Raw genomic sequence first — 23,857 nt, 5'->3', positions numbered from 1 at the left:
AAGAAATGTCTGCTGGGCCCCAGGACCCCATGGGCTGAACCTATAGGACACCTCTACTCAGGTGCAAATCCCACAAGCCCTACAAATCTGCACAGGACCCCAGACCTCTATTCCCTGTCTCATGGCTGGACACTGCCACCCACCCAATTCCCGAAGGCAAAATCCTAGAGATACTGCTAGGTGTGTTCTCCATTGTCCAATGACTCTCTGGGACCTGCTCTGGAAAAGGCTAAGCCATGATCTTCACCTTGCCACAGATGTGTGTAAAGTCCCCCAGGAGGGATCCTCCTCGGCAGATGCACTCTGATCGCATCCTGAGCAGAGATTTCCCCTGGTTTGGGTGGTTCCACACAGGAATTCCGAGCAGAAGACCTGGGCCCTGTAATATATCTGGGAGACTGCACTCCTCATCTTCTGTAAGAACTCACAATGTCTTAACCTCAATGGATTAGGCATAGCAGTAAGCCCATGATTTGGAATATGGACTTGAATATCCAGAAGGAATCGCTAAAAGAGAAAGTTTGGGGAGGCACGTGTCCATGCATGAGCATGAAACAAGGGACTGCTCAATTTTATTTTTCATCGTAAATACCTGGACCTAGTTGGTCTCTTATCTGAGCATGTGAATTCATTTAAACATAAATTATAATAAAAAGTTAAAAAACGAAACTCCATAACTTGGCAGATAAGCCTGACCGCTGATCCATCTACATCAACTGATACAAATCTCAGCCAATCCATCTTCAAAGAATGATTGTGATCTGTCTGGAGAAGTTATCTATGCGATGCAAAGTTTAAAGTAAGTAAGCACAAGGGATCTTGACGAGCAGTAACAAGTCACACGCTTCAACAGCAAATCCAGGGTTTTAACTTCAAACTTTGGTTTTCGCCAACATTGAGAACAGCAGATACAATGTCAGTTTTAAAACCCGCATTTACGTGGCATGTTTTTCCTCTCCTCAAGCCTGTGAGATCTGCCAACCACAGCAGGTAACGATGGAAACCTGCTTTCCTTGCAAAGGAGTCTCATATTTCTGATTTTAGGTTTTCTCCTTAAGGATGGTTCTATTTGCACAGCTGCAATCTAAGTTTTCATAGGAGACATTTCCAAATACTGCTTATGTGGGGGCCACATTCCAGACTCGCTAAATCAGGCTCTCCAGGGATGGAGCACTAGCATCTGACCCTGGGTTTTGTTTTTTTTTAGTACAAAGTTTATTTTAAATCCAGTATAGTTAACATACAATGTTAGTTTCAGGTGTACAATACAGTGATTCAACACTTCCATACAACACCCAGTGCTCATCAGGACAAGTGCACTCCTTAATCCCCATCCCCTATTTTACCCATCCCGCCCCGCCCCCCCCCCCCCACTTCATGCCCCCTCTGGTAACCATCCCTTTGTTTTCTTGTTTAATTAAAATTTTTTTTTATTTTTATTTTTGAGAGAGAGAGAGAGAGAGAGAGAGAGAGAGAGAGAGACAGAGGATCTTGAAGCAGGCTCCATGCTGTCAGCACACAGCACCACGTGGGGCTTGAACTCCTGAACCTTGAGATCATGACCTGAGACAAAGTCCGATGCTTAACCGACTGAGCCACTCAGGATCCCCTTCATCCCTTTGTTTTCTATAGTTAAGAGTGTTTCCTGGTTTGTCTCTTTTTTCCTTTGCTCATTCTTTGTGGTTGTTAAATTCTGCTTATGAGTGAAATCATATGCTATTTGTCTTTTTCTGACTGACTTATTTCTAATACTCTCCAGCTCCTTGCATGTCGTTGCAAATGGAAAGAGTTCATTCTCTTTATAGCTGAATAATATTCTATTGTATATATATATACATCTTGTTTATCCATTCATCCTTCGATGGACATTTGGGTTGCCTCTGTAATTTGGTTATAACAAATGATGCTGCTAAAACATAGGAGTTAATGCATCCCATTTGAAGTAGTGTTTTGCATTTTTTTTTTTTAAGGTTATTTATTTATTCTGAGAGAGAGATAGCGAGCGGTTTGGGGGCAGAGAGAGAATCCCAAGCAGGCTCCACACTGTCAGCACAGAGCCTGATGTGGGGCTTGAACTAACAAACTGCAAGTTCATGACCTGAGCCAAAACCAAGAGTTGGACAGTTAACCGACTGAGCCACCCAGGTGCTGCTAACAATTTTTTAAATGTTTATTTTTGAGAGAGAGGGAGGGAAGTGGGAGGGAAAGAGAGAGAGCACGAACAGGGGAGGGGCAGAGAGGGAGACAGAATCCGAAGCAGGCTCCAGGTTTTGAGCTGTCAGCACAGAGCCCCACACTGGGCTCGAACTCACAAACTGCGAGATCATGACCTGAGCCGAAGTTGGACACCTAACCAACTGAGCCACCCAGGCGCCTCAATGCTTTTACATTTTGGGGGGTAAATGCCCAGTAGGCGATAGCTGGATCTTAGGGTAGTTCTATTTTTAACTTTTTCAGGAACCTCCATACTCTTCCACAGTAGACGCACCAGTTTGCATTCCCAGCAACAGTGCAGGAGGGGTCCTTTCTCCAGATACTCGCTGACACCTGTTGTCTCTTGTGTGTTTGAATTTAGCCATTCTGACAGGTGTGAGGTGATAGCTCATTGTGGTTTTGATTTGCATTCCCCTATGATGATCGGTACCTATTATCTATTCATATGCCCATTAACCGTCAGTATGTCTTCTTTGCAGAAATGTGTGTTCATGACTTCTGCCCATATTTATTGGATTGTCTGTTTTTTAGGTGTTGAGTCATTCTAAACTGCTCCAGGAAAGATCTGATGCACAGATGATGTTGAGAAGCATCTCTGAGCTTCACCTGTCCTGGTTTAAATAGAATCTTGAACTTTAGAGCCATGTGTGTTACTACTGAAATTTAAAAACAAAAATTCCTTATGTGTCTTCTTTCAAGAGCTATTTTTTTTTACATGAGTAAAGTTGACACACAATGTTACATTAGTCACAGGTGTATATCACAGGGACTTAACATGTCTAGTGTCATGCTCTGCTCACCACAAGTGTAGCCACTATCTGTCACCATACAATGCTACGACAGCAATTGACGACATTCCCTGTGCTATGCCTCTGATGCAATGACTTATTCATTCCTCCTTCTCTGAAGGCCTGTATCTCCCACTCCCCTTCACCCATTTGTCCCATCCACCCACCCCCTTCCCTGCAGCAGCCATCAGTTTGCTTTCTGTATTTATTAGTCAGGAGCTGTTTGTGACATATTTATTTTACAGCCACACTTAGAACAATTACAGGACGGAGGAGTGTGTTTATGCATCTGCGTCCCCTTCTTTACATGACAGGCAGGCAGAGGGGAGAGGGAAGGGCCTTGAGGCAGTGGGATTTCCATTGTCTTGGTTACCTCTCTGCTGTGTCTCCACACTGGGTTGCTGAGTGTGGCAGGGGGCCCAGTGGGGGGCGGACAACACCCCTCCCCACTCTACACATCTTCCTGTGGCCGGAAGTTAAAGCTAAGGATGAGGCTGGTTACCAGGGAAACTGCAGCCAGGTCCATGGGATTCCTGAAGAAAGGAAAACTCCTAAGTGGGTTTTCAGATGCAGGATGGACCCTAGGAGCCTGACCCCAGCCACGGATTTCTGAGCCAACCATTAAGTTCACCCAGCGGGTGCCTGCGCATGAGCGCACACACACACAGACACAGACACACACACTCACACAGACGTGTGCACGCAGCAGCATTCCTTTGTGATGTGCACAGTGACTCATTCTGGTGGGAGCACCTCACCCACAGGGAGGAGGCAGGTGATGATGGGTCGTGCAGGCAGGACCCAGAACATGGAAAGGGAGACGGGACAGTTCCTTAGTGTTATAAAATCAATGGCATACCTTTTCCACCATGACTTACTTAGACATTTGCATTACATTTTCCAAAGGGCTTTATTGGGCTCTAATTACACACCAGTGTCACCCAGTTAGAGAGTCCAATGCAGTGACTTGTAGTAAATGTACAGAGTCGTGCAGCCATTGCCACAGTTCAGTTTTAGAACATTTCCTTCTCTCCAGAAAGACCCTGTGTACCCGTCAGCGCTCACTTCCCACTACTACCTCCAGGCCGAGGCAGAGTCTAATGTAATTTCTATCTCTGTAGGTTTGCACTTTCTGGGCATTTCCTAGAAACTGACTCCTGCTTTAAGTGGACTCTCGTGTCTGTGTCTTTCATGTAGCTGAACACTCTGGGGGCTCATCCATGTTGTAGCAGAAATCAGAAGTTCATCCCTTTTCATAGATCAGTGGCATCTTACTGCATGGGTTGCCACATTTCGATTATCTATTGACCAGCTGACAGACTTTTTTACACTGTTTTGCTCTCTGGCGATTATGAATAATGCTGCTGTGAACATCTGAGTACAAGTTTTTGCTTGGACATAGTTTTCGTGTCCAGTTTCTCCATGTTTTCGTTCCTTTGCCTTGCATGATTGCACTGGCTGAAACTTTCAGTCAATGTTGGGCAGAAATGGTGGGAACCGCCATCCTTGCCTTGGTCTGGATCTCAGCGGGAAAGCATTCATTCACTAATAAATATGTGACAGGAGACATATTTTTCTTGTAGATAGCCCTATCAGAATGAGGACGTCCCCTTCTGTCCCTAGTTGGACGAGCATTTTTATCACGAATGGGCCTCGAATTTTGTCAAATGTCTTTGTCTATCAACATGATCACATGGTTTCTGTCCTCATTATATTACTATGCTGGTTGACCCGAACTGTATTTTGAATGTTAAAGCGATATTGCAACCCTGGGATAAATCTCACTTGGTTAGTTGGTTTTCCCCTTGCAAATGTTGTTGGATTTGATATGCTATTCTGTTGAGGATTTATGTATGGATGTTAATGATAGATATTGGTGTATAGTTTCTTGTGTTGTCATGTGTGGCTTTGGTGCAGGGTAATATTGTCCTCATGGATGAGTTAGGAAATGTTCCTTCCTCCTCTCTATCTGGAACAGCCTATGAGGGATGGATATTATCTCTTCCTATAGTTTAACAGAACTTAGCAATGAGGCCAGCAGGCCCAGGGCTTTTCTCTGTGGGAAGGTTTTTAAATCAATTTTTAAAATTTATTCATTTTGAGAGAGAGAGACAGAGACAGAGACAGAGAGAGAATGTGGAGCAGGGTCAGAGAGAGGGAAAGAGAGAATCCCAAGCAGGCTCTGCACTGACAGTAGGGCTCGATCCCATGAGTCAGACACTCAGCTGACTGAGCCACCCAGGTGCCCCAGTGGGAAGGTTGTTAAATAACAAATTCAATTTCTTTACTTGTGATAGGTACATTGAGATTTCTGATTTGAGCATTCCACTCTACCCCCATGCTCTCCCTGTATTTCTTGCCTCCTGGTGGTTCTCCCTCTGCCTCTTGCCTAGAATTTGACATGCTGATGCTTCAGATTCTGTGTCTCCCTCTCTCTCTGCCCCTCCCCCACTCCCACTTTGTATCCTCTCTCTCCCTCTCCCTCTCTCTCTCTCTCTCTCTCAAAAATAAACATTTAAAAAATGCAGAATTTGACATGCTGAACATCTCTGGACATTAGTGGATTCCATCTCCTAGTCTATAACTTGGGACCGTGTGCTGACTCAGATGGGACCCCCAGATACCCACATACACTTGGTATGTGGGCAAGGGGACAATGACTTTGAGGCAGGGGTGGGATGGTACCACTGGGTCTGTCAGTCACACCTGCCCACCCATTCATTCCCCATGTGCCCCAGTGCAGGCCATGAGTAAGTGTGGTCAGGAGCACCTTCAGCAAGCCCCACATCACACTGCCCCACCCCGTTCCTTCCCACCCCTCTCGTCTCCTGGCCACAGAGCCACAGAGGGGCTCCATGACGGCTCTTTGCCACATGTATGGGCGTTACAGGTCTCCCTGATTAAAGGCTCAATCCCGAGGGCCAGGATTGTCTTGTGATTACTCCAAACTTCCCCACCCCAGCAGCCAGCCTTGCATGGAGTGGGGGAGGCAAGGGTGAGACGATGAAACCTTAACGAGTGGCTAAACATCTGTCTGTGGTTGGTGTGGCTGCTGCAGTAAAGCCATCTCTTTATGACTTCCTTGAACTCTGCCAGGTGGGTAGGAGTGCCCCTGCCCTAGTGCATTATGGGGAGGATTCAAGGAGGTATCTTACCAGACCTGAGGCTTCCAGCTGGGAAACGTCCACCAAAGTCACTGGTTCTCCGCACTTCACCCCCGGCCTCTATAGAGGTTAACGTTGGTGAGCTGGTTAGGAGTCATGTTCTGAATTCAGTCCGCCTAGGTTTGCCTGTCACCCTCTCCTTCAGTGCCTCTGCGACACTGAGCAACTCACCTGACCTCTCTGTACTCTGCTTTTCACACACAAAGTGAGATCGAAGTCTTGCTCAATGATGGGTTCTGGGAGTGGATTCCATAAGCTGATATATGGAGACATGTAGAATACTGTCTGATACCTAGGAGAAGATCAATAAAGTGAAATGCGCATGTTATCCTGCTAACCACACCCCAAACGACCAGTGTAAATTTAGGCCTCAGAGTTTCAAGGAAGAACATCCCTGCTTTGTTTACCTTCTCCTGTCAAGTGGGACACGAGCCTGGCAGGGTCACCTGAGCACCAAGCTCTCTGGAGAGATCACACGTTCAGAACATAATAAACACACCTGCTCTGAAGCCACTTCTGTCTGCAGAAGACTCACAGATGTTTGCAGCAACACAGCTCTGGACATTACCTAATTACGGAGACTGAGCGCAAGCAGACTTTCTCTGTAGTTCAGAGGGACTGCACGGGCACTTCCTGGGTTACACAGCACTGGATCTGTGGGGAGGAAGAAGGATGATGCCTCATTAATGCCTCCTGAAATGAAAAGGCACACATGTAAGTCCCAAAACGACTCTGAAATGACTCCGTGATGCAGGCATGAAACTGCTGTTCGCATTCCCCAACCCAGGGACACCGGGCAACAAGGTACAGCCCCTGGAGATGCTACGCCAGGGGGGCCGGCACCATCCCCCAGGACCTCATACCGTGGGCGGTGGGCTGTGCTTCCAGCTCTCTGTGGGCAGGAAGACTCTTCAACTTGCTCTGCCCGGATGATCCGAAGGCTGCTCGTGCTGCAGGGCTGCAAACGGTGACTCGATGGTGTTCCCTGGTGCCCTCTAGGCCTGGCTCCAAACCTCCTGATAAACTGTGATCTGCTGCTCTAGAATTTAAATGCGGTGACCTCACACCTGACAAAGAACAACCCAATATGGATAAAGAACCTGAATGCAAAAGTTAGGTTTTTTTTATATGTATATTTATTTGGCAAGGATGATGAGGTAACGGGTCAGAAATTCCTTCGAGGGGAATACCATCCGTGTTATAAAGCAGGGAAACAATGTTCTACATTTAGCTCAGCATACTCATAACGGCTTACACAGACAACACAACAGTGAACCACCAAGTTCCAGTTCCAGGTCCCTTTCTGCACCTCCTTTAGCGTCAGTCTCTTGAAAGTGGATCTCCGTTCAGCACACGTCCATTCCAGCAGACCAGTGCTGCTGCTGGGAGGCAGTCCGTGAAATGGCACAAAAGCACATGGCCATCGACAATGGGGCATTCATGCTACAGAGAAGCTCTCTACTGTACTGACAACAAGGCAGGGAGGAGAGGCAGAGTTCGGGGTGGGAAAGTGACAACATGCATCACGGGAGCCATAATAAGGAAGTTGCGGACCCCTGGGGTATGCGGTGTCCCATAGAAAGCCCCACAGGGATCCACAAATTCAAGGTAGGAAAGACAGGACCTTCCTGGGATTGGATGAGGGCTCACGCCGATCGAATTTTCAGTCATCAACGCTGCTCTTGTCACTTCTCTGACGACTGCTTACTGGTTGGTCCCCAAAAGAAATCCACGCTCAGGATCATGTCTGGAGCCATTCAGACCTGTGTCACGTGAGGATGAGAGCCTCAGTTTTCTTTCAACCACTGCTTTAGGAGCCTCTGAAACATCCTTTTGCTTTCCTGCTGCATCTCCAGTTGGAGCTTCTCGTCTCTTTCCTGCTGTTGGAGCACCCCTTCGGGCAGCAGGCCAGGTCGGCTGGTGCTCAGGCTGAGGGTCAAGCCGCTGAGGCCCTGTACCAGTGTCTCCCAGGAGGAAGCATGGGGGGCCCCTTTCCTCTCTGCAGACATCCCAGAGACATTTGGCCTATGGCTCTGGCAGTATCGACATTCGCATCTGAATCTGTTCTGATCTCTATCACCTGAGGAGGAGATCCTGGCTTTCCTCTCCACCCGATAAGGTGCCACCTGATCGAGGTGCCGCCGTCTCATGTGCCCCAGAAGGGTTTTCTTCCTCTGAGGGGACGCTGACCTTCCCCACCGCCTCTCTTGTAGGGTTTTCTCATCTCTGTAGCGCTGCTGGAGCAGCCCCTCTGGAAGAGGGGCAGGGTATTTGGTGCCAGGACTGGTTTTGAGGTCACCCAGGCCCATCATAAGCAGTTCCGAGAAGGAAGGAGAGGAGGCTGCCGTGACTTCCCGGGAGGTCTCTTCAGAGATCATCGGGGAAGACTCAGAAATCAGTGTTGAGCTGCATTTCCGGAGTGGATCCATGGAGGTGTGGTCCATGCTCACAGCTCCACCTGGCCCTTGGTCTAGACAGGAAGCTGAAGACAAAGGTTATCAAAGAGCTGGAAGCTAGCAAGGGAGGTGTGTGGCCAGAAGGACCCAGACTACATCAAATGGTGATAAAAGAAGAAAGAAAACTCCGTTATTATTCATCTGACTTAACGTTTCTGAGCCTCAGCTTCCTATCTGTTAAATGGGGATAATAATGAGCCCTACTCCCTACGATGGTTCTGGGCTTTAAATAAGAGTATACATTTCCAAGCTCAGAATTCGGATGGCATATAATCAGGATCTCAGGCATGAGATTAATCATCAAAACCACATCACAGGTAATGAAAAATGGTGCCCTGCAGTCAACCATGTGAATCCCCTGCCCACTTTTTGTTGTTGTTGTTGTTGTTGTTGTTGTTGTTGAAAGAGAGAGACAGAGGGCGCGAGTGAGCGGGGGGGGGGGGGGGGGGGGGGAGAGAGAGAGACAGAGAGACAGAGAGAGACGACAGAGAATGAATGAATAGGGAGCCTGAAGCGTGGCGCAAGCTCAGTCAACCCTGCCGACTTTTTATAACCATTCAAGCATAATTTTAAGAACACTCCATGTGTGACCAGCATCTGCTATACTCGTAAGTGTCCATGTACTTTCCAAAAGGAGACAATGGCTAAAATTTCCACCATGGTGACACATTCTTTTGAATTTTCACTGGCTTTTATCTAGGTAAAAAGGATGTTCAAACCTAGGGAAGTCATTTCGTAATCCTCAGTAAGCAGCAGTAAGAATTTTACTAAAATACAAGAACAGAGATCAATGAAATTTCTAACAAGACAGATTAGAGAAACTCAAATTAAAAGTTGCTTCTTTGGGGCGCCTGGGTGGTTCAGTCGGTTAGGCGTCCGACTTCGGCTCAGGTCATGCTCTCGCGGTCCGTGAGTTCGAGCCCCCCGTCGGGCTCTGTGCTGACAGCTCGGAGCCTGGAGCCTGTTTCAGATTCTGTGTCTCCCTCTCTCTCTGACCCTCCCCCATTCATGCTCTGTCTCTCTCTGTCTCAGAAATAAATAAACGTTAAAAAAAAAAGTTGCTTCTTTGATGGGGTGCCTGGCGGGCTCAGTCAGGCGTCTGACACTTGATTTCAGCTCAGGTCATGATCTCGAGGTTCGTGGGATTGAGCCACATGTCAGGCTCTGGGCTGACATTGTACAGCCTGCTTAGGATTCTCTCTCTCCCTCTCTCTCTGCCCCTTCCCCGCTCACATGCTCTTTATCTCCCAAAATAAATAAGTAAACGTTTTTTTAAAGAGTTGCTTCTTTGAAATAATCAATAAAATTGATAAACCTCTACAGGACTGAAGAAGAAAAAAAAAGAGAAGAGCAAAGAAGACACATCACACTTCTGACTTCTAGCCATACTACACAGCTAGAGTAATAAGAACAGTGTGTTACTGGCATAAGAACTGACACGTGGGCTAACAGAACAGAATCGAGAGCCTAGAAGTAACCCCATGCATGTATGGCCAACTAATATTTGACAACAGAGTCAAGAATACTCAATGGATAAAGAGACAGTCTCTTCAATAAATGCTGCTGGGAGAATGGACTATTCACATGTAAAAGAATAAAGCTGGATTCCTATCTTACACTCACAAAAGTTAGCTTGAAATGGATTAAAGGCTTAAATGTAAGACTGGAAACTAAAACTGCTAGAAGAATACATAACGACAAAGCTCCCTGACACGGGTCTTGGCAATGGATTTTTGGATGTACCACCCAAGGCACAAACAACAAAATCAAAAACAAGTGGGGCTATATCTAACTAAAAAGCTACACACTAAGGAAACCACCAAGGTGAAAAGACAACATATGGAATGGGACAAAATATTTGCAAACCGTATATCTGACAAGGATTTAATATCCAAAATATAAAGAACTCATACATCTCCACAGCAAAAACAAAACAAAATAAACTGAAAACAACAACAACAACAACAACAACTAATCATCGAATTTAAAAATGGGTAAAGGTGGGGCGCCTGGGTGGCTCAGTCGGTTGAGCATCCAACTTCAGCTCAGGTCATGATCTCGCGGTGAGTTCGAGCCCCGCGTCGGGCTCTGTGCTGACAGCGCAGAGCCTGGGGCCTGCTTCTGATTCTGTCTCCCTCTCCCTCTCTGTCCTCGCCCCTGCTCATGCTCTGTCTCTCTCTGTGTGTCAAAAATAAATAAACATTAAAAAAATAAAATAAAATAAAATAAAATAAAATAAAATAAAATAAAATAAAGTAAAAATGGGTAAAGGCTATGAACAGACATTTTTCTAAAGATGACGTACAAATGGCCAATGGGTACAGGAAAAGCTGCTGCAAACCACCAATCATCAGGGAAATGCAAATAAAAAGCACAATGAGGTATCACCTCACACCTGTTAGAATGGCTAGCATCAAAAATACAAGAGATAAAAATGCCAGCTTCCATGTGCAGAATAAAGAATACTTGTGTACTTTTGGTGGGAATGTAAATTGGTGCAGCCACTATGGAAAACAGTATGGAGGTTTCTCAAAAAATTAAAAATAGAACTACCATATGATACAGACATTCCACTTCTGATAGTATATCTGAAGGAAATGAAACCACAATGTCAAAGATGTATCTTTACCCCTATGTCCATAGCAGTATTATTTACAATAGCCAAGATATCGACACAGCCTAAGCATCTTTGATGGATAAATGGATCAAGTAAATACACAGACACGCAGGCAGGCAGACACACACACACACACACACACACACACACACACACACACACTATCTGGCCATAAAAAGGAGGAAATCCTGCTATTTGTGACAACATAGTTGGACCTTGAGGGCATTATCTCACTTATGTATGGAATTGAAAAGGAAACTTCCAAATATACAGAAAAAGCTATCAGATTTGTGGTTGTCAGAGGTGGTGATTTGGGGAGGGAGAAGAAAATTGGAGGATGATGGCCAAAAGAAACAAACTTCCAGGTATAAGAAAAATAAGATAAATAACGAAATATAATGTACAACATGATGACTATAGTTAACACTGCTATGTGATATAAATGAAACTGTTAAGAGAGTAAATCCTAAGAGTTCTCTTCACAAGGAAAACATTGGTTTCTTTTTCTTCTTTTTGTGTCTCTGAGATGGTGGATGTCAACTAAACTTACTATGGTAACCATTTCATGATATATGTGAGTCTGATTATTATCCTTTATACCTTATCCAGTGCTGTCAATTATATCTCAATAAAACTGGAAAGAGAGAGAGACAGAGAGAGAGAAAGAGAAGAAATTAGTTACTAACAAGAGGAATGAAAGAGGAGATTTCACTAGAGACCCAGGAAATATGAGAGAAACGATATTATTAATATTACATGAAAATCTCCATACATAAATGCAACAATGTGCAAATGGATTGATTACTCAAAAACCATAAACCACCAAAACTTACCCAAGGTGAAAGAACATGCATATTTCAGTGCCATTTACAGAAACCGAATCAGTTGTTAAAAGCCTATGATGAAAATCCCACATGGTATCACCAGTGAATTCTACCAAATATCGACAGGAATAAAAACACTCACACACAAATTCTACACAATGTCCTCCAGGAAACAGAAGTGGGGGAAATACTTGCAAGTGATTTTATGAGGCTAGCATTTCACTGATACCAAGAAAAGTACTGACCAATATTCTTCCTTAGCACAAGAACAAAATTCCTCAACAAAATACTAGCAGATGGAATCCAGCAACATATTCAAAGGAAAAACAGCATGATCAAGTGGGTTAGCTCAGGAAAGCAAAGGTGGTTCAATAATTGAAAACCAACTAATGCAATCCTCAGATTTAGAATATAACTGATTAATCAATCAATGTAATCTATAGTTGAAGATGAAAGATTAAAAAGAAAAATGATAGCCTCAATGCTATTCCTCTCAAAACCAAATGGCATTTTTCAGTAAACAATTTTAGAAAAACAAGTTTAGAAAAACAATCCTAAAATGCATATGAAACAACAGAAGACCCAGAACAGCCAAGGCAACCTGCAGCAAGAACAAAGTTGGAGGTACCCACCCTCCACATTTCAAAACATATTTCAAGGCTACAGTAAGTAAATCAGTATGGTAGTGACAGAAAGACAGACACTGGCCAATGGGACAGAAGAGAACCCAGAAATAGACCCACGCATGTACAGTCAGCTGATCTTGACAAGGGTGCCAATAATACGCAATGGGGAAAGGACAGTCTCTTGGACAAATGGTGCCGGGAAACCTGGACACCCACGTGCAAAAAGGACGATATTGGACCCTACGTTACACCACACACAAAAATCAACCCCAAAGGGATTGAAGATTAAGTATAAGACGTGACACTGTAAAACTTCCTGGAAGAAAACATAAAGGAACATCTGTGTGACACAGGTCTTGGCAAGTGATTTCATGGAAACGACACCAAAAGCACAGTCATGAAAAAGCAAAAACGGCCAAGTGGGACTACATCAAACTTAAAAGCTTCTGCACAGCAAAGGAAAACATCAACAAACTGAAAAAGCAATCTACAAAATGGGCAGAGATGTGCAAACCATGTATCTGATAAGGGTTAATTTTCAATATTTATAATAAACTTTTCTAACTCAATAGTAAGAAAACAAACAAACCAATTTAAAAATATGCAAAGGATTTGAATAGACATTTCTCCAAAGAAGACATACAAATGGCCAAAAGGTATATGAAATGATGCTCCCCTTCACTAAGCATTAGGGAAAGGCAAATCAAAACCACAATGAGATGTCATGTCACACATGTGACACGTGAGGATGGTTATTGTCAAACAAACTAACAAAGAGCAGATCACAAGTGTTGGAGAGTATACAGAAAACTGGAACCCTCGTACACTGTCGGTGGGAACGCAACTGGTGCAGCCACAATGGACAACAGTATGGAGGTTCCTCAAAAAATTAAAACTATCATATGATCTTGTTCGTATCCAGATGTCCCCTCCAAAACAACTAAAAACAAACAAACAAACAAACAAACCGCCAAAAAACCCATCATCTGGTCCAGCATCCCACTCCTGGGCATATATCCAAAAGAACTCAAGCCAGCCTCTCAGAGATGTCTGCATTCCCATATTTACTGCAGCATTAATCGCAGTAGCCAGGATAATGGAAACAACAATCCTGTCAATCAACAGTGGAATGGATAAAGGAAGTGTGACACATGTATACAATGGGATATTATTCAGCCGTATAAAAGGAGGAAATCTTACCCTTTGCATTCCAGGTGCTGTGGATTAAAGAAGCGAAATAGATAATGCTGTTTCTTATCCAGTGCCTTCCATGTGCCAGCTAACGTCAGCTAGGTGTTTTACATTTGTTGTCTCCTGGAGGTCTCCCAACAAACCTTGAGTAGGCAGGATTATTGCCTTTAACCAGGAGGAATTTGAGGCTGAAGGAGAGAGACTGAAGTGGCAGGGTCTGCCCTGGAATCCAGTGTGAGTGTAATCCGAATTTTAGGGCGGAGGGAGGTGAGTCTGGAAAGAAAGGCAGGCACTAGGATGCAGACAGCTTCCGATGCCGTGTGGGTGTAAGGGAACATCATGTGCTCCGTTACCTGCCCTGGGGTACCCCCCACCCCCACCCCGGCACCAGGACCAGGGCAGGCTATCTGAGGACATAACTGGAGTGTACTGGATTGATGCACACAGTGTAAGACGGTGTGTATTTGTGGTCCGCAGGTGGGAGAGTCAGCCCTCTGGTGACGGATCGTCCGTGCATGACGCAAAGGATGAGAATGTGTGGCAGAGGAGGAGAGTTTCTAGGGCTGAACACAGACGTGTAATGTGATCTTTATGTTCTTTGCTCTAGCTCACGTGGTGTAAAGCCTGACCTGCCACCTCTCCCATGGCAGCATCAGTAGGTGTAAAGATAGGGAATGTGGCAGATGCAATTCTGTGAACCATCCTTGCATTACCTCATTATGTATTCACAAATGCAACCCTCTCTGCTTGGTATTGTCACTATTAAGAATAATAAGCCCATTTCACAGGTGAGGATAGTAAGGCACAGGGCCAGGTACACTTCTCAAAATGGCAGGACTGCAAGTGGCAGAACTGAGTTGGAAGGAAGGTTGTTTAGGAACAGAGCTTGTGCCCTTACCCACGACACGACATGGCTCCCACAGAAAAGAAAACCAAACCCCACGATGCTCCTCATATCCAGAAGTCTGCTTTGTGCTGTGAGTAAAGAGGAAACCCCTCCTCAAACAGGTCTAATCACAAAGGCAATTCACAATCACACAGAATGAAATCAGAAGTAAGGGTGGGTGCAGGCGGGGCATATTCTGGGGTCTGGTGACGCCATCAAGGACCTAGGTTCTTTCCAGTTCTCTGATCTTTGTGTGTGTGTGTGTGTGTGTGTGTGTGTGTGTGTGTGTGCGCTTTCCATCTTGTGTTTGTCAGAAGAGCCCTGGAAGCAAGGAAGGCAGGTACTGCCATCCCCATCTTAGAACAACAGAAGCTGCATGGCCAGGTCTGGACATAGTGGCCCCAAAGACAACAGGCACTCAGCTATTGCAGGCAGGGCCTTATCCTCTGAGTTTCTGGTCAGACTATGGCTACTGGAGAGCAGGGATCTTCCCTCAGCATTCAGGGCCCATGGTTCAGGCTACAAGTGATGCATGAACACAATTCCACTCATTTGAGGAGCTGCTCAGGGGCTGGCTTGCCTTCGGTGATAATTTGACCTCCCGTTTTCTTGGGTGCCCCTCTGCCTTTTAGTCAGAATACTAGGACATTCTCCAGGTTCTTCTCTTTGGTTCTAGACAAACTCTTTGGCTCTTAGACCCAGGCCCCCACACGTTTGCTGGCAATGCCTCTCCAGATGATCTGTCAGCCCCAAAAGCAGAACCTAGAAAGTATCCCCAAGGGTGTGAATTCAGGGTTCACGAAGAGGTGACCTTTCAACAAACATTGTGAACAGGGAGAGGAATCTGACAAGCACATTTCTGGGGTCAGGACTTTCCTGTCAAGAGGGAACAGTTGGGAAGAAGTGTCTGAGGCAGAGGCTTCCAGAAACAGTGCAGATACTGCCAGAAGGCTGGAGCAGCTGGGGGGTAGGGGAAGGGAGTGAGAGTCTAACAGAAAGCAGGGGAGAACAACGGGTGACAGGCACTAGATCCTGCTGTGCTGAGTCAGCTTCTGTTCAGTCAGCTGGACTGCAAAGGACACCCAAGGATCACAGATGCCAAATGACAGCCTGTATCGGGCTGTAAGTTAGGCAGAGAAGGGACATGGAGAGGACCACTTAGAGAAGAGGCAGGTTTGGACAAAGAGCTGGAAGGACAGTGAGGAGGAGCGCCTTCTTGTGAGGCTGACAGCAGTCACCTGGATTGACACAGCCTTCACCCGTGTGTTCATGTCCCGTCCCCCAAGGCGATTTGTGCTCTTGCCAGATCATCCCATATTTAACTAGCAGCCTTAATTCACTCAACAATCCACCTACTGGACAGATCACTGTGGGCACCTACTCTGTGCACCAGTCGCTCGGGACTTGGAAAACATTCTCTGAGTTGCCTGGAGCTCCAAGGATCTTGACCCAAGTTCCACTGTGAGACCAGAACTGTGGCCGATGGGGCAACAGTGACCCACACATTGAAAATCCCTCTATAGCCTCTTTAAGTTTCTGGAATTAGAGATGGTACAAAAGATCCAATCTTCCTCCTCCTCACAGAGAATCTGAGTACAGAGATGTCCCGTTTACTCCATCCTCCTGTGTCATAACCGGTACACGAGCTGCCCTTTGGGATGAAGGACCCTGGGTGAAGGTCCCTCCTTCACTGAAGAAACATGTTCTAAGCACCACCCGAATTCATGTGTCAGTTCACTGGACTCAGTGGGGACACAGGGATCACACAGGGTGTAGTCTGCAAGCAGATGACCACTGCACATTGTGTGAGAAGAGCGGTGGCAGAATTGAAATCACAGTACCTTAGGGACACAGAGGAGGGCCTCTTACCCCTACTTAAGTGTATGTGTGTGTGTTTGGTCAGGACACACCTCTCAAGGCTGGGGAGGCTGATGACACAGGCACTTTGCTCACCCACAGTGTACAGACACGCACGCCGAAGAACAGAGAGACACCTAGTTAGAGTCGGACTGCAGTCCTTGGGCTACTGGGCTTCAAATCACCAGTGGGGTCTGGTCAGTGCTACGGCTGTGATGCAGCTACTAAAAGCACTTCCTCTGCTTGCCTCTCAATTTGTAACACCTGGTCACCAGTGAGACAGGTAGAGACCTAATTTGGGTGGTGGGGTTGCTTGCAAAGGCTCTCTAACATGGCAAAGTACCGCTCCACGGGGGGAGCCCTGGACATTGAAGTCCTGCTTGGCTGTTGGTTCTGAGGCAAGCCTTCCATGCCAAGGGACTCCAGGTCTGTTGGCTTCAGGGCAGCTCATCGGAGGACAGGCACAAAATCTTAGAACCCTCCAAGGTTGCTGAGTACCTCCATTTCAAGGTGGACAGGTGTTGGGACCATGATGACTATACAATACTGGAACAATATATGCATTTCAGCAGCTGAAACACAATCCAGGAATATCACTGTGAGTGCAAAGTCGGGCTTTGGAGTCAGGCGAAACGGAGGTGTGATGCCCAGATCCACCCTTTCCTGCACCAGCGACCTAAACCTTTCCGTTTGTTTCCTTGTCTACAGACAGTGGGCTTTGACACTTACCTGAGTGTTTGGGTAATAAAACTGTATATACCAGCACAGCTGAGCTCCTCAACAGCCAGGCTGCAGAAGAGACAGTCACACGGTGCCCTGTGTTAGGGACATGTCAGCATGGAGCAAGTATGCCAGGACCTTGGGACTCTAGTCCACGCCTCTGGCTGAGGTTCGGGTTTGGGGGTTGTGGTGCTGGCTGGACTGGTGGTTCCATCTTTTCTCTTGTCCAAGGGACACACTTCATTTCATGCCTAGGCAGAGGAGTTATAGTGAATGAGGTTAATGCTCACAGTTGAGTCTATGACAAGACAGAACCAGCAGGGGGTGCTGCTGCCCCCTGGACCCCACAGGAACTGACAAACTTTCCTCCAGGGGTTTCTGGCACCTGGTAGGGACCCCTAAGGAGTTCTATGAAGGCACTGTCAGGATCCCTTAGAGGGCTCCAATAGTGAGCAGCAGCTGATCTTTGCCTCCTTGATGGCCACAGGGACTAACAGACCAAACCCCTTGTAAAGGGAAGATTAGTTAGTACACTTTCTCTTGTCCCAACAGAAACTCAGGCTGCAACTCAGAGTGAAACATTATCAAAACAAAGTCCAAGGGAAGTAGTGGAAGGCATTTAATTTCTTGGGTCAAAGGTGCCATAAAGTGACATATTCTTTCCACGTTTCTGCTTATCCCTCCTCACTGGAAGGCAGGGCCCTTTCACATTGGGAAAGTTTGTGACACATTCCAAACTCCGTGTCCAAGTGCATCAAAGGATCCATATGAAAGGAGATGAGATCTTTGCTGTGTGTCATCCTATTCCTAGCAAGGAAGCCTTTTCCAGAACAACTGTGCTGTCAGATTGGATCTCCAATTAACTCACTGTGAACCAGGGTAAAACATCTATTTGGGAGAATTTATAATGAAATCTCCATCACTTTTCAGTAAAAAGTTTTATTAACAGTGCCGTTTCATCCAGGGATTCCTAGGGTTAAATGGAAATCGCTCTCTACTTAACCTGATAGCTTGCTTGAACATCAGTAGGAATCAGGCAAATGAAGGCTGGGGACAGGAGACGCAGGGAGGAGAGAGAGTGCCCGAGCCCAGTGGCCATCTACTGAACAGAAAGAGGTTTAAGTTGGCTGGAATATGAAGTGGGGGTGGAGGAGGCCATCCGCTGAAGATGAGGCATTTGAGGGTAGGCAAGGCCTGCTGTGCCTGGTCCAGGAGGCTGGACGTTATCCCAAGAACAGCAGGAAGACCCTGCAGAGTTTTGAGCAGGGTACACAAGACCAGATTAGGATTTAAGAATGGTCCCTCAGGTAGCGGGATGAAGAAATTTGTGGCCAAGGGTTAATATTGGTGGCAGTTATCAAGCAGAGAGGAGGGTCATGTGGCCTAGGGAACTAACTGTAGTGATGGAAGTAAGTGTCAAGATCTTATTTTGAAGGACGTAGGAGGTTGGACTGGACGGACTTGGTGTTTGAGGGGGTGGTGAGAGAGGCAGCAAGGAAGGACGGCTCTAAGAGTCGCTGGCCGAAGCAGCTGGGTAGAAGGCTGCTTTTCACTGGGTTAGGCAACACTGGAGGAGATGCCGATGCATGGGGAGTGGGGGTGGGTGCAGGTGCGTTCACTTTTGGACATGTTGTGTATCGTTGCCTGTGGGGCTCAACCACTTAGTACCTCAGTGACTTGGGGGAGCTGACCTAGCCTCTCTGTGCCTAAGATGCATCCTCTGTAATAGGAGAATGATGCTAATAATTAGAAAACACAGCTAATTTCTGATTCATTTAGTCCAGGATAATGTTCTCTACTTGTACAGCAGAATGCTGTTTTCAAGTTAGGCAGTCCCTAGGCAAAACGGGAGTCTCTCTGCTTATCCATGTATTGGTTGGCTTTACTTATCTGCCGTGTGTATTTTCAACATGCAGTGTGTTTTGGCAGTGCTAAAAGAAAAACAATTAATTCAAAGAAATGTGTTTAGGGGCACCTGGGTGGGTCAGTTAAGGTTAAGCGTCTGACTTCGGCTCAGGTGATGATCTTGTGGCTTGTGGGTTCGGGGCCCACGTTGGACTCTGTGCTGACAGCTCAGAGCCTGGAGCCTGCTTGGGATTCTGTGTCTCCCCGACTCTCTGCCCTTCCCCTGCTAGTGCTCTGTCTCTCAAAAATAAATAAACATTAAAACAAACAATCAAAAGAAATGTGTTTATCACGTGTGATAGTTAGCCTGTCAGTTTGTCCCTCAAAGACACAGCCCCCCTTCAGACCCTCCAGTCTTCTTCTTGTAGCCTCACTCCCTCAGAGGGCGGCGGGTGAGCCTTTGGGACCTACTTTCTCCAACAGTTCTCTTCTCTGTAAAGTCATCTTTACAGAGTCCCAGAGAGTGCCTAGCACCTGTTGAGTGCAATCTGTCTGTGAGCCTGTCAGTTGTCTCAGGTGTGAAGTTAGGGGACAGGAGAGAGCCGGATGTGTAGATCTGGAAACCAACAGTGTGTGCCTGTATTGCAGGCAGGTGGTGAAGCCATATGTACCAAGATTTGAATCAGGGCCCCATCACTTACTCCTTGTGTGACTTTGGGCAGGTTACTTCACCTCCCTGTGGTCAGTTTCCTCATTTGTAAGATGAGGATGATGATCCTATTCTAGGATAATGACTCATGGTTGCCTCCTTCTTTTAGATCAAGAAAATACTACCTTTTAAAACTATAAAGTGCTCTTCAAGTGTAGATTACTTCCAGGGTTAAAAAGAGAATCTCTGCTTATCTAGCTATCTGCTTGGACAGGCACGAAACATGCCATGCTCATTTTTACCCTGCAGACAATGTTGAACTTCACTCGAGCCCTGAAGAGAGCCACAGTCAAGAAATCTCGACAGGCTTTCGTGTTTCAGAAATGGCTTATCACAAAAGACCACTCTTCCCCCTTTAACCTAGAAAAGGCTTGCTCCTCACGCTTTGTCACGCCCTACCATATGTCTGTCGGGTGGCTCCTGGGTTTACATGCGACAAGGCCAAACACAGACCTTTCTCCTTTTGCTGACTGGGCCAGACACACAATCCCTCCAGCTCCCTGATGTAACTGAGATCAGAAGTCAGCCCTCCTGAAACTAGCTAGACACAGAGAGAAACATTTCTTGTTCGTGGAGACTAATCCTGAATGCAGAAACATCCTACCTTAAATCTCCCCCACTATAATGGGTCTACTCAATCCTTAGGGGAAAAGAGGCAAAACCACCCTGCGCAGACCGTGTGATGTTCAGATCTGGGCTGCTCTCAGCATTGCAACAGCCTGAATAGTGAGGTGCTGTACTAGTTTGGTTTTTCTTTCCTAGTATGCACGCATGCAAAAACGACCGGTAAGAACACAAAGATCTGAAAGTGGTACTTCCTGCCACACGTGCGCCCTACAAAGGAAGTAACCCAACGTCACTCGTCACTCGCAGCGCCTGGAAACTCTCCCTACCACCTCGGGAAATATGTATCCTGTGCAGTCACTCAGGTGCGCCACAGTCACTCTGGGGTGGGTTCAACCTTCTCTACTCCCTGCGTGGTTACAAGTCCCGGATTCCAAGTACCCACGCCACGGCCCACGGAGAGGAAGCCACTTCGCCCCGGGGCACCCCGTTGTCCCTCCCTGCCCCGTGCAGCCCGAGGAAGGTTAAGGAGCACCCGGCTTCTCCATAGTGTCCCATGTCTGTGATGTCACACGTAGTCCCGCAGCCCCTCCTCCTGTGGCTGGTCTCTCTAGGAAGTCGGGAGGACTTCCCCTCTCGGTGGTCTTAGCCCTTCTCTTCTGGGGAGGTGGGGGTTCAGACCTGGGGCTGAGGATAGGAGGGGGTGCGCTGGCGCAGGGATGGAAGGAACAGGATCCCGGGAAAGAACATGCATGAGAGCAAAAGCGGGAACCTAAGAATAAAAGAGGGAGAATCTCCCTAGAACAAGCCGGGCGTGCATTCGTGTCACAGGACCACCGTTCTTTCTGCGCCACACAAGAGCAGTGCTCTCTGAAAGAACAGCTGTTTTTCTCAGAAGCCTGCCTCTGCAGTGTCAGAACTGAGGTTTGACAACCTGTGTGTGGCATATTTCTCTTTCTCTAATTGAGGATGCCATATTTAGTGGAGACGAGTTTGACACTTCCCATGGGCATTGCTAGACCCCCCCCCCTCCCCCCGCCCCCAGGCCATAACTGGGCTCCAGTCCGTGTTCCACGGGTTCAGAAACAGTCTGTTTCCTTGGCATCACCTCCTGTATTAAACCATCTGAGGAATTCTGTCTAGGAGGTGACATACAAAAAATAGGCTCTGTCATTCCTACACTGGTATACAATTATTTAGAGTGTTGTAATCAGATTACAAGCTCCAATATATAATATTTACAAAAAGAAGGCATGTTTGGTTGTCCAGTTTGCTGAAAAACAGCCAATCCTGGGCAGCAGACATATAAGTGTGATGAGAAACTTGGCTTTATAATTAATCACAGAATTCCATTTAAATTTCCAATACAATTTCCTTATATTGACTACTAATGTGTGTATTGGGTGGGTCGTGTGTGTGTGTGTGTGTGTGTGTGTGTGTGTGTGTCTACGTGCACACGCGTGTGAGTGTTAGGGTGTTTTGTCAAAAACCTAAAAGTGAATGGCCTGTCTTGCCCGAGCCTCTCAAGGTACCAGTAACAGAGAGAAAAGATTTTTTAAAATTCCATATTGGAAGGAGCAGATTGTGAACAACTTCCTATTGGAGTGTCTTACCTGGAACCTCCTGGGATTCAGCAAAATGTTTTGTGAATAGTTTTTTTTAGGGAAGCACTGGTTCTACTGTTTTTAGTTGAATATGGACTACATTTAAAACTGTACTTGAGATTGTATGAAATAGGTAAGCTAAAGCTCGAGATTGGGAGAACCCAACCCTAGGGAAGGGTCTCAGGGAAGCTAACCACACAGAGTCAATGGTCTAGACAAGGAAGACAGGCTGTTAGGAGCTGGAACAGACGAGTTCAGTCAGTCAACTCAGATCAAGCTCTGTCTTTCTGGACAGTTGTCAGACTGAAACATCAGGAAGAGGCCACAAATACCTCAAGTATGAACTTCAGTGTGTGACAAAGGCTCTCTAATCAGGGTATAAACACTCATGTGGCTCAGAAGTGTCAATCCCTGGAAGAAAGCACTGAAGACAGAGGCGAGTTTCCTCACCCTGGGACCCAGATCTCTGAAGCATCATACCCTAGACACAGACTCCCAGATACTTCATGGGCCTCCCACTATGGCTCTCAAAACCCAAAATATCCCATTGACACACTGAGGGAAGCCAACCACATTGACTCAATGGCCTAGACTAGGAAGCCAGGTTGTTCGAAGCTGGAGTGGATGAGATACAGACCCAAGAGAAGGCAGCTAGGAGACCTCAATGCATTGGACATACAATATCAAACCACCCACAGAATTCAAACTCCTATGGAACTCGAGATATGAGGAGAGACACAAAACAGCTCAGAGGCGATAAATTCTATAATACAGATCCACGTGCATTTTAGCAACCTGACAACCTGCAACATAGAAACTTAATAGCTCACAGACCTTACACCTTGCACACAGATGCCATACAATCACAGAGCTGACAACCTTGCATGTAGACACACAAACAGCACAAAACACCTGTACCGTGAACACAAGCTTGCTCAGATACCTCCTGTCCCATGACAAATAACCTTTGCAATCTCACAACCTAGAATATGGGCCCCCAGGAGCTCAAATATGCCAACCTCAACAGAGACCCTCAGGAGAGCTCAAACCCTAATTCCTGAAATACATAATGGGAACAGCCCCAGACAACTTACATTCTGCACGCTGCACCTAAAACAGATCACATACCTCACTCACCAGGAGAGACCCCTAACAGCCCAGACAACTCTCACTTGGACACACAACCCTCCACAGCTCAGTGATCTCCCATACTGGACACAGACCCTCTCACAGCTCATACATCTCAAATCCTGGACCCCAAAATGGCTCGTAAAACGACATCTTGTTTTTGAACACAAAAAGTCACTCCATACAGGACACATGTCAATTAGAGACACAATGAGGTCTCACCCAGCCCCATGAGTGAATAGCACAGAGAGACTGAAATACAGAATTACAGACAGCCTTTCTTGGAAACCGCTGTCTCCACAGTATTAGCCCCCATCCCAGTGCACCCATCCAGGCACGTGAGGAACCTCTTTTCCCAGGGATAAATGACCCCAGGTTTTGCCATCATTGGCTGTTTCTGGACAATGACTCAGCTGCACTGGTCCCAGGCCACAACTAGGAGGGAAGCCCCCGCTCACATGTCTGACAGACAGTAGAGCCCTCCACCCATCAAAATGGGGAGACCTTCTAGGTTGGAAGGGTTCATGCCATCTTCAGGAGACTCCCACTGTCCTTAAGGCCCCAGAGCCCTCCTGCTGAGGAGCCATTGCCCTATCGTGGGGATCGGAACCTGTGGGGAAGGCAGAACAGGACAGTCCCACGCTGCTCAGGGTAGATCCACGCC

The 23,857-nt window shown here is 46.6% G+C and overlaps 1 protein-coding gene across 5 annotated transcripts in view; it reads right to left on the bottom strand.

The window, feature by feature from the left end:
- Positions 1-1,452: 1,452 nt before the first annotated feature.
- The window catches only part of LOC125917116 (protein FAM156A/FAM156B-like), a 47,035-nt gene continuing 24,630 nt past the window's right edge, over positions 1,453-23,857 (bottom strand). For 2 of the 5 annotated variants that reach the window (XM_049623376.1, XM_049623379.1), the window contains exons 3-8: positions 17,353-17,594; positions 7,030-8,648; positions 6,735-6,820; positions 6,338-6,458; positions 6,158-6,226; positions 1,453-3,535 (exon numbers count right to left, since the gene is read on the bottom strand). In XM_049623376.1, the coding sequence (XP_049479333.1) occupies positions 7,954-8,610 (657 nt within the window). In that variant the 5' untranslated portion in view covers positions 8,611-8,648; positions 17,353-17,594 and the 3' untranslated portion in view covers positions 1,453-3,535; positions 6,158-6,226; positions 6,338-6,458; positions 6,735-6,820; positions 7,030-7,953. The other 3 variants (XM_049623378.1, XM_049623380.1, XM_049623377.1) reach the window with 3 other exon arrangements.

The sequence above is a fragment of the Panthera uncia genome, unplaced genomic scaffold, assembly GCF_023721935.1.
Source record: "Panthera uncia isolate 11264 unplaced genomic scaffold, Puncia_PCG_1.0 HiC_scaffold_1501, whole genome shotgun sequence".
Taxonomy (NCBI): Eukaryota; Metazoa; Chordata; class Mammalia; order Carnivora; family Felidae; genus Panthera; species Panthera uncia.
This window is presented reverse-complemented; position numbering and strand designations above follow the sequence as displayed.